At 36.0% G+C, this 11,154-nt stretch overlaps 2 protein-coding genes across 3 annotated transcripts; one reads left to right on the top strand and one right to left on the bottom strand.

The window, feature by feature from the left end:
• Nucleotides 1–225: 225 nt before the first annotated feature.
• On the top strand, nt 226–2,930 carry LOC100813797 (F-box/kelch-repeat protein At5g42350). Its single transcript, XM_003522988.5, has 3 exons — nt 226–408; nt 643–671; nt 785–2,930. Exon 3 carries the CDS (start codon nt 872–874, stop codon nt 2,609–2,611), a length of 1,740 nt encoding a protein of 579 aa, XP_003523036.1. The 5' UTR covers nt 226–408; nt 643–671; nt 785–871; the 3' UTR covers nt 2,612–2,930.
• Nucleotides 2,931–5,855: 2,925 nt separating this feature from the next.
• LOC100815928 (U-box domain-containing protein 44) lies at nt 5,856–10,779 on the bottom strand. 2 transcript variants are annotated; one of them, XM_003522992.5, is made up of 4 exons: nt 10,370–10,779; nt 9,066–9,634; nt 8,641–8,950; nt 5,856–7,718 (listed from the first exon to the last, which is right to left on the bottom strand). In XM_003522992.5, the coding sequence occupies exons 2-4, from the start codon at nt 9,618–9,620 to the stop codon at nt 6,142–6,144; spliced, it is 2,442 nt and encodes an 813-aa protein (XP_003523040.1). In that variant the 5' UTR covers nt 9,621–9,634; nt 10,370–10,779; the 3' UTR covers nt 5,856–6,141. The 2 variants fall into 2 exon arrangements, with proteins under 2 accessions (XP_003523040.1, XP_006577931.1); XM_006577868.4 differs by having other exon boundaries at nt 9,066–9,629; nt 10,370–10,723.
• Nucleotides 10,780–11,154: the final 375 nt, after the last annotated feature.

The raw sequence follows: 11,154 nt of genomic DNA on the forward strand, positions 1-11,154 counted from the left end.
GGGAATTGAATGCTGAGTTAACAGTTATTATTACAAGACATTTTCTTTTGACATGTATCATTACACGACATGTTAGTAGGCATAAAAAAAAAAGCAAAAAAGAAAAAGAAAAAGATTAGCAGCAGAATAACAATAATATTATGAATATTAATATTAAAAGAAAGAACCGACGAGTCGCTTTTTAATCAGTGTTGCAGTCGCTTTACTAAATTCCCGTCCCTACCAATCAAGCCACAAAATTGTTGTTTACTGCTCAATTTTTTTGTTTGTATTTTTTATTTATTTATTTCTTTTCCAATCGGAGGAGCCATAAAATGAAAAAAGTAAAGTTTTGGTAGGTATAAGATGAGCATTTCTAATGGAGCAAGAAATTGGTGATTCATTTTTCTTTGTGAATTGCATTGCAATGTAAGTCTTCTTCTTTTCCTTTTCCTTTTTCCCTTTCCGTCTTTGGAATTCAGTGAGGTTTCCGTTATGCATTAGATTCGATTCGTCAAACCAGAAAGTTATGTGTCTATATGAAATGTATTGTACATAGGTATCACTCACTGTTCACACTCTCAGGGATTCACTCTCTCGCAACCTTCTTCTAATTTCATGTTAAATTGTCAATTTTAACCATACATATCTGTTTCCCTTCAGGATCTGGGTTCATTGATTGGCTTTGCGAGGTAAAAATCCCTTCTTCTTCTTTTTTTCAGGATCATTTTTGTTTTCCCTTTTGTTTTAATTATAGAATTCTGTGGGTTTGATGTGGAATGTTAACTGGAACATTGAATCATAGGAGAGCTTGGGTGCTACTCTGAACGCAAATTTTCAAGATAGCTATGGGTGTTGTATATTTTTTTGTGAAGAAGAATTAGTGAGCATAATGTTTTCTGAAAGATTGGGGGCAGACGAATCTCATTGTCAAGATTTACAGAGTTTGAGTGTGTCAAAGCGACTTGTGAGGAGTGTTAGCCAGAAGTGGAGGAAGAAGAGTAACAGGAATTCTGGGGAAGAAGCTGACGATGTAAATGGAGTTTCTTTAAGATGCTTAAATCTGTATGGACGAGGTGGGGGCTGCAAGGTAGGTGCTGACACTGGTGATGATTTTGGCGATTCAAGCAGTAGAAGGAGATCTAGTGCCAGTGACGAAGGAAAGGGATATAAGCCGATTTGTGGCCCAGAAGAAACTGCTGTGGATTGCTTTTCATATGGGGTGAAGGACAGGTTCTGGAGGAGACACAACCGAAAGAATTCTGAGCTTGAAGAATTGTTTACAAACAATAGAATGCATATTTTTCTTCCTGATGATATTCTTGAAATGTGTTTGGTTAGGCTTCCACTGACAAGTCTCATGAATGCCCGTCTTGTGTGTAAAAAATGGAGGTCGTTGACCACCACGCCTAGGTTCCTCCATATGAGAAGGGAGGGTTCATATCAAAGTCCATGGTTGTTTCTGTTCGGGGTTGTTAAAGATGGATTTTGTTCTGGTGAGATACATGCGCTGGATGTGTCTCTGAATCAATGGCACAGGATAGATGCTCATTTTCTCAGAGGAAGGTTCTTGTTCTCTGTTGCTGGTATACAGGATGATATCTTCATTGTTGGAGGATGTTCGAGCTTGACTAACTTTGGGAAAGTGGATAGGAGCTCATTCAAAACACACAAAGGGGTGCTTGCATTTAGCCCCTTGACAAAATCTTGGCGTAAAATGCCATCCATGAAATATGCTAGATCAAATCCTATATTAGGAATCTCTGAGGTCAGCTTGGATTTTCCAACTTGTCAAAGTCATCAAAGTCGGCAGGATAGACGTTTTCCAAGATCAAGGATTGGTGGGGTTTCAGACGTCTATGAGGATCCTCACAAGCTTTCAATGAGACGTCATTGCAAACCTGCTTTTAATGAGACTGAAGCTTCATCTTTGCCCAGTCGAAAGGCATACAAATTTCTTAGACAAAAAAGTGACCATTCAAGCTCAAAGGGCAGTAAAAGATTTTTGTTGATAGCTGTAGGAGGTCTGGGGTCTTGGGATGAGCCTCTGGACGCTGGGGAAATATATGATTCTGTGTCAAATAAATGGACTGAAATCCCAAGATTACCTTTTGATTTTGGGGTTGCTCGTTCTGGAATTGTTTGTGGCAGGATGTTTTATGTTTATTCTGAAACAGACAAGCTTGCAGCATATGACATAGAACGGGGTTTCTGGATTGCAATTCAAGCCACTCCAATCCCACCTCGTGTACATGGGTACTACCCCAAACTTGTATCTTCTGATGGCCGCCTTTTCATGCTCTCAGTGTCCTGGTGTGAAGGGGATGGTCAGATTGGGAGACGAAACAAGGCTGTTAGAAAATTATGGGAGTTGGATCTCATGTATCTTACCTGGACTGAAGCCTCAGTGCATCCGGATGCCCCAATGGACTGGAACGCTGTTTTTGTGTCAGATAAAAGCCTGATTTTTGGGGTGGAGATGTTCAAAATAATTGGCCGGGTATTGGGTTTTTTCACCGTTTGTGATGTGTCTGATATGGCAAACTGGAACCATATTTCAAGGGATCATGTTACTCATGAGCTGGACGTTTCTTCGTGCTTGACCAAATCTGTGGCAGTGTTACACCTTTGAAATCCTTTGTGCGTGTATGCTAAACAACAGAATCTTAGGTCTTCCCTCTATGTTTTGAGGTACAACATGACCGGTAAGTCCTGCTGTATATTTGCTGCATATAATTGTAATGGGCAAATCTTCTGAACACGATTCTCAGTTTCTGTGCTTCTCATGTACCTTTTATTTAATTCATTTCTCACCAATCATAAAAGTTGAATTCCACACCGACTTTGCACTTATATTAGGTTTTTGTATTATAACTAGTAGCACTAATCAGCCTCCTTGTGTATTTGGCATATGGCTATACGTGTATGCAATACAAGTGACATTGTCTCAATTCTGAAGAAGACACTCCCAGAGGCAGGGAATTGGCTCAATGAAAACGAGTATATAATGTGTGATTAGGTGCATTTTGCACCCTTAATCTTGTTTTCCGGAAAAGTTGCTAGAGATTTTCTTGTGAATCTGTGCATCTACCATTATTTGCATGTGACCATTTAACTGTTAAGTTTATTCTTGTTTATCCCTTTTTAACCGAATGAAAAGAGGCTTATTTTACTTGTATTGGAATTTTAGTTCTTTTTTCATTAGAAGAATAAAAGTCACAAAAATCAAAATTTTAATTATTTGGTCGTAACTTTTGAAATGGCCATGCGAAAACTTTTAATTTATGTACTATTGTGCGTGTGGATAATGACAACACAGTCGATTGCATGCAATATGCAACGATATGAAAATTTTAGTCATAAGTAAAATACAAACAAGAAGAAAACTATTTTGATGTTGACATATATATATATATATATGATAAATTTATTAATTTTTATAATAATTATCTTATAAGTTATATTAAAGATGATATCTGATTGTTAAACTATGTAATACTTACACTAACTATACATGCCCTTTAAACCATATAATTGTGAAAATATGTAAAAACAGCAAAGAATATGTAAAAACAAATATATAAGATAAATTGTGAAACTTTTGAAATAAGTAAAATTTAAGAATATCAAGGTCAGGATAGTTATCTATATGAAGTATAAATATTCATAATTCTAACAAACATTTATTTCGTTTAAAGAATAACGCACTGACGTCTACCTTTATTTTCAATTCAGCAACGATTTTAATTCTTCCTACAAGCAGCAAAGACATCTCACTATTATCAATATTCAATTAGTTTAGAGGCCTTTGCAATAAAATTAACGGATAATTACAAGTTTTTACAAAATTTATTGAGATTTATGAAAATAACCTGTAACTCTAATAACTTTTTTCCATGACTTATTTAAATAAGCTTTTTGATAAAATTTATTTAAAAAATTTATTTTTAAATAATAAAATATTTTTAAAATTTCAGTGATTAAAAAAATATTCATTTTTTTTCTAAAGTTAAACGTGATACTTTTTCAATTGTATAAAAGTTTGATAATAGTTAATCCAATTGATTAAAAAATAACGTTAATTTAAGTCTATAATTATAAAAAATGTTTTTTTGTTCCAAATGCATGGTCAATATAAAAATGCGAAAAAGGCTTTGCAAGGATAAAATTATTTACATAATCATGATCCATAATATATGATAAATTTATTAATTTATAAAATAATTTTCTTAAAATAATTTAAATTATAATTTATATTTACGTGATAATATAAATTAATTTTATATTATCAATAGATAGACAAACTATTTTAATATCATTTTTTATTAAAATAAATTAGTGTTATTTATACTAGATTAGATTTACAAATTAGTATTCTTAAAGTATTGCTTCATTAAAATATATAATTTAATTCTTCTTTATGGTATTTATTAGGAGACTAAAATATATTTTTTCTCTCATAAATATAAAAATATTTAAATTTAATCTTGCAAAATTGAGTCGAAAAATTAAAATTTATTATTTTTTACCCCGACTCATATTTTTAATTTTAATTTTAAAAATAATTTTGAGGATTAAAAATCGTCACAATATGAAAAAAGCCGCCACAAATTTTCTAATGAAATTTAAAAGCCATTCAAACTACATAGAAGTGCAGATGCATATCAGAAATGGAAAGTCATTACTTTTCATGCTATCAATCAATCCCAGCACATAAGATCAAGCAAAGCAAATAAAATCGAAAGTCAAACTTGGAATCTGTTCTTCAGCTGCTCATCCCCTACAACAAAGAGACATGAAAAAAACAAAAAAAAAAAAAAACTCAGAAGAGCAAAAGAATGTCGTCTGAATTTCAAACAATTTGAAGAATACCATTCCAAACCAAAGTTCCCCTTTTTCATATTCTCCCAATACACGGAACACGCATTCTTCCAATACACACACAACATTAATTACTTAATTACTAGTGTCTTCAATTCTTGATTCGAAATGAAGGAGATGCCCCTGCAGGTGAACGGAGGAGGAGATGGACAAGTGCGGGATGCACCTTCTTGCATTACCGCACGTGTAGAGGTGCATCAAGGGTTTGACCTAGCGCTTGCCCACCGACAACGTGCTACAACTCGCATGCACTCAGATCTCACGTAACAATGATCTCGTGCCGCCGAGACTAGATCTGCTCGTTTGGTGGTGGTGGTTGTAAGGTATGGCGATGATCTTGAAGGTAACGATGAGTCCCACGTCCTGCACGTGTCCTCCCGCTATGCCGACACTCACCTCGCCACGCTCCTCAAACACCAAGAACAAGGCACCCACCCCTCCAACGGCCACTGAACCTGTTCGTCGATGCGGGCGACAACCGCCACCACTTTCCGAGGCTCGATATGGTCAGATCGCCTTCTCTCTCTGCAGATCCATACACTGTTTCTCTCTCTTCGTGTTCCTTCTGGCCATTGGGGTAAGAAAGTTTCAAAGATGAAGAGGTTGGAGAGAGGGGTTCGGAAATTTGTGACGGTTTTTGCATTTTGTGGGCCCCAGAAATCGTAACTATTTATGGGAACAACGAGAGTGACACGTGGATTTGATTATAGATTTTAATTTTACAATGAAAACTTTTTCATACTTCGAGGACAAAAAAACATACTTTATCCTTTTAAGGATAGAGGATAAAAAAAATACATATTATCTATAAAGGTAAAATTAAAAACGTTATGCCGAGGTGGAATAGTTGGTAATGGTAAAATAAAACCCACCGCCACGAGTAAATCATTAATCATTAATCATAATTCATGAATACAAATTTAGAGGGAAAAACCTCAAAAACAACAAAATACTCAGAAATTCACAAAAAAAATACAAATACTCAGCACTCATCCTGTAGTAACTCTTTTTATCAAAATAAAACTTACAACTATTACTTCCATAGTATGATGGAAACCTCAAAAAGCGACAGAATCAGGAGCAACAAATGAACACCTGGTAAAAGAATGGGTAACGTGTATACAACAATCCCCAACTGCAGTTGGATAAATGCATATAGTAGACGATAACCATCATAGATACAATCCAAAACTGCTTGGCACAAGATAAAATTACATACAAATTTTTGTGATCATCAACTGGACAGTGAAGCATCTACAACAAAATACTACAAAGTTCATTTCATCCCATGTTTGGAAAGATTCCTGAGAAGTTTGGAATCTTATCAACATGCTTGAGGGCACGCTCAGCTGTCTGCCGAGTTCGATAGTCACCATGCTGGAAAGCATCCACAAGTGCAGTACTCACATTTTGGTCCCCAGAAACTTCATAGGCTATATCATCTGTTCTCAATAGTCTCTCCACTGCCCAAACTGCCCTCCTCCTCAATGTTTCTGTTCTTTTCTCAAGTAGCACATCCAGTATAGGCTTCACTCCCTCTGCTTCACACAAAATTGCCACTCCTTGCTCAATATCTACTCCATCATCTATTAAAGTAGCTAAGGCTGCAAGTGCTGCCTCGACCACAATCACATTTGTGTGGTCCAGTAGACCTACTAACTTAAGCACTGCCTGCCCTTCATAGAGACAGAATGTTTCTTTTAAAGAACATATCCCTCGGTGGAGCCTACACAATCCAGTTATGACTGGCTGCTTGCTGAAGCATGAAAACACTGAAGCACAAAAACCCAGCGATGGCATTTCAGGTAGTCTGGTTAAGTTTTTCGATTCTTGGGATAAATTCTCCAGAGCTGTAGCAGAAACCATCTGTACGTTATCAAGTCCATTGGACTGAAGCAGATCAATAAAGAGAGCGGCAAGATTGTGATCACGGCAGAGAGCAATGGCATCAGGCTCTTCTGCCAAGACATATGTAACCCTTGCAACAATCTTTACAAGCCCCTCAAGAAATGGTGTCATGAAGCGAGTGCCTCGGATCTCTCCCTGCCTGATGGCAATCACCCTGGATATGACCATCACAAAGGCACCTTCATCTAGTAGCTGTCTTGTGAGGCCCAAGTCCCGTTCAGGAAGATCCGCTAAAAGGCCAACGGCCGCTGCCTGCTCTTCAGTGATTCCTGTATTTTCTGATATGACTTTAATTAGACTACCAAGCTGTCCAACTGAGCCGCGTAGTGCATCAGCTAGTTCCTGACCCATATGAGGAGACAAATTCTGAAGAAGTTTTATGGAAGCTACACGCAGATCTTTCTGTGGTGCCTCAATGAACTGAACTAGACTGATGGTGGCACCAGAGCTTTTGATAGCAGCCACAACACTCAGAACTGTAGTTGGAGAAATAGTAAGTCCAACAAGAACTTGGAGAAGTTTGCACTCTATTGCTGGACCAGTGTTACTTATAAGATGGAGTAGATTACGAACTATATCCTCTGAGACCAGAGTTTGGTGGTCAGGCCCAAATGGAATGGAATAAAAGTCTTCTCCTGAGTTTACAACACTAGCAAGAATTGTAGCGGAGATCTCTTTTAATCGTGTTGGAAGCTGATTAGGACCGACTGCAAAAAGGTCATTGACAAGAGGAGAAAGTATTCCAGCCTCTATTAAAATTTTTGCACTTGGGTCACATGATGATATCTGATTTAGTGCCCTCAGTGCTGCTTCTCTTGATTGCATATTACCACTTTTCATTATATTGATCAGAGATGAACCCACAGTTCCAGCAACAAGGACTTTAACATCATTGTTTAAAACCAGCTCACCAAGGTATGTAGCCATGGAGAGTTTGGTTTCTGGTGGACCTGCAAACATTTTAATGAAAAACATGATACCCACATAGGAACATGAAGTTATACAAGCAAGTGACCGGTCATGATTCCAAATATTTAGGGTAGTTGATGTAAATAATTAATCAAAATTAAATGGAATGTGCTTGCATTATGTCCACACTGCAATTTTACCTAGGGCTACATTCTCTAATATTTCCTGGCAAATATATTTTTGATAAATTTTTGGTAATCACACATTTTCTAATTGCTTGCATTATCTGTATAATTTCTGGTGTTTGGACTAGACAACATTTTCCAGGAAACACTTCTCTATTATTTGAAGAGGTGAAACTGTGGAAAATATAAGATGATGTTTTACATTCAACAGAACTGAAAATATTTTCTTCCAGGAAATATTTTAATGGAAGCAATTTTCCACCAAGAAGATATTCCAATGAGCCAATAAAAAATGTTGAAACAAAAAGTTGATCAATATCATTAAAGATTTGACAAAGTTTGATGTTGCCTGTTGACTTTCTAACACAATCATCCTTTTATCCAGGCCTGGATTGGCTGTGTAAAGAAAGAAAAAAATCACAACAAAACATCTTATTCTTATTGGTGATATGAAATTGTACTGATTCATCATTCATCCAAATATCATGATTCAAAGTCATCGCCAGATGATATGAATCAATGGAAAGCCAAAGTGTCTTGTAACATTCTAATTATTCACTTCATGAGATCCTTGAAATATCCATACAAGAAATATTACCCCCCAAATAATTCAAAAACATAAGAAAAAAGAAAAACCATGCACACCATTTTAACAGGAAAATGTGTAATATGGTAGTCTAGCAAATTATGTTCTCTCTCTCAAGAATTAATATAAAATAATGAGCAAATTAGCCACACAACATGGGGTATGCTGCAATATATATTAGAGTCTTAGTACCTTCAAGAAGCTGGGTCAGAAGAGGCTGCAATCTACCATTTTCGGCCATCTGCCGCACATTACTCTCACACTTCTCCAGATTCTCCAATGTTTTATCTGCCTTCTCAACAGTGAGAAGATCTTCTGATTTGCTGCTTGTCATCCCTACTAGTATAAGAATGGCACCATTGATAGAACCAATCTTCTCACAAAGGGTTGCAGATTTTGAGAGCTCGTAAAGCAAGGAGACAGCCTCCTCTCTTTCTTTAGAAAGCTCATGTGAAAGGAATTTTACTACAGTGCGAACAGTATCCCCTTCAGCCAACAATTCCTTTAGAGCAAAGAGAATATGTTAACATCAATTTGCCAAAAGTACACTTATGATACCAAAAAACTAGACAGGAAATGAAATGAAATGAAATGATAACCATCAAACTACGACAAACCTTATTCTCATCATCTTCCTCTACCACAACTCTAAGGGTTTCCAGAGCTCTACAACGAACCTTACGGCTGCTACTCTTCAGCATGTCAACAATCATTGGGATAAGCCCTGCATTGCGGACAGTGTATTTGTTTGATCGACTTCTTCGGCAGATGTGCTGGACATACTTTAAGGCCTGAAGAGTCTCATTTTCTGGACTCCCCATATTCAATGACCGGCGAGCCATATCCAGCTGTGCAGCTTCATTCCTGGCAGTCCATTCTTCAATGGTGTTACGCAAAGCCATACTTGGATTCAGCTCTGTACTTCTTAGTTCTTGAAGAGTCAAAGGGCATAGCAGTCTCCGCCCGCTCTCTCTACATTCCTTGAACCATTTTTCAATTGCTTCACGTTCAAAAGTCTGCCCATTTTCTAAAGTAACAGGATCACGCATAACTTGCTTCGTCAGCGGACATACAAAGGCATCATAAAGAGGCTCAATGTGCAACCTCTCAAGAAAGCTATCATCTGACTGACTGCCAGGGTCACTACTTCCATCCCAGCTCGCAGCCATCATATATGCCCACTAATCTATCACAAAAAACGCAAGGTTAAGGTAGCAATGAGAAACTTACAATAATTGCAAGTTCAAATAAATTCAATGTAAATGTGTGACATTCATATAGAATTAAATTAGAATGCACTGGCAGTATAGAGGGTTTTTACCATGTTTGTTGACTTTTACAATAACTATTTTAAGAGTTATACTTAAAATTATTTCTAATTGGTTGGCATTACAAGCACAGTGCATGAAAATTAAATTCTTTATATACTATTATATTATCTTCAACCAATGCCAGAAAAGCATCAGCAACTAGAATAGAAACACAAACCAATTGTGTCAGAAGTTAATTACAATAATGAAACAGACAGAACTGGATCAACTGTGAATCAAATGAAGTCAAAACCCCTCTGATTGTCGCTGCCCAATGTAATGACAAGCAAGACAATTATCAAGACAAATTAGACAGTTGCAATGACCCAATATCAATAACTAAGAAACGTAACACAACAGATCTCCCAGAGTTGCATGTTCCCTTAATTTAGAAACAGGGCGATGCAACTTAGTTCAGCTCAACCTTCATTTAAACAGAGACCGATGGCGTTTCAAATAATTCAGACTCAATCAATTCAAAAATAGAAACTGTTTTAAGAGCAAATAGCAAGTGCGGAGCAGCGATGATAAACGAAACGAACAGATAGTCATAATTCTAAAACGCATCGAAAAATTGCAAACCACAGTAAGCTAATCAACAAGAAGCGTACCTGTGTCGGAGTTCAAAGAAGCAGCGAGAGGGACCTCTGCCAGAAAAAAAACCTACTTTTACTTTTTAGTTTGAGAATTGAAGAAAAACCCTTGAAACATAGTTGATTGCACAACGTAATTGGTGTTGTGCCATGTTAAAGAGTTGGAATTGCAAAAGGGGAGAGGTGGTTGAGTTGAGTTGAGGGAGTAAAAGAGAAACACCAAAAACAAAAATGAAAAAAACTCAGGTGATATTATAAGAAAAGTAAGAACTAATACTAGTAATAATACGGGAAAACATAAAAATAAAAAAATAGGTTTTTAAAAAATAATAGAAAATGCATATATAGAAAGAGAGAGAGAGAAGGTTGACTGGATTGTAATAGTCATCAGGTCAGACAAAGGGAAAGAGCGAAGATGGAGCTATCATCCACCCGGACCAACGAAAAGTACAGGTTGGCTCATATCATGTGCCGATAAAATAATAACGCAGAAAATTTAGGTTTAGTATTTTAAATTTTTTGTTTTTTGCGATAAAAACTGATATTAAAATTCGATATTAATTATTGAATGTGCGATTTTAAATTTAAATGAAATTTTTATTAAAACTAAAAAGAGGACTTAAGTTTTATCTAAAAAATAGTTTTAATTTTTTCATAGTTGTCTTAAGGTGTTTTTAAACAGAGAAAAATAAAACAAAAATATTATATGCTTAAAAAATTTTAATCTCCTTATACAATATTTTAATTTGAGATATAAATATATATAATTTATTAAAAATAATTACTCAATTATTGGTAAGAGT

Source organism: Glycine max, chromosome 4 (assembly GCF_000004515.6).
Source record: "Glycine max cultivar Williams 82 chromosome 4, Glycine_max_v4.0, whole genome shotgun sequence".
NCBI lineage: Eukaryota > Viridiplantae > Streptophyta > Magnoliopsida > Fabales > Fabaceae > Glycine > Glycine max.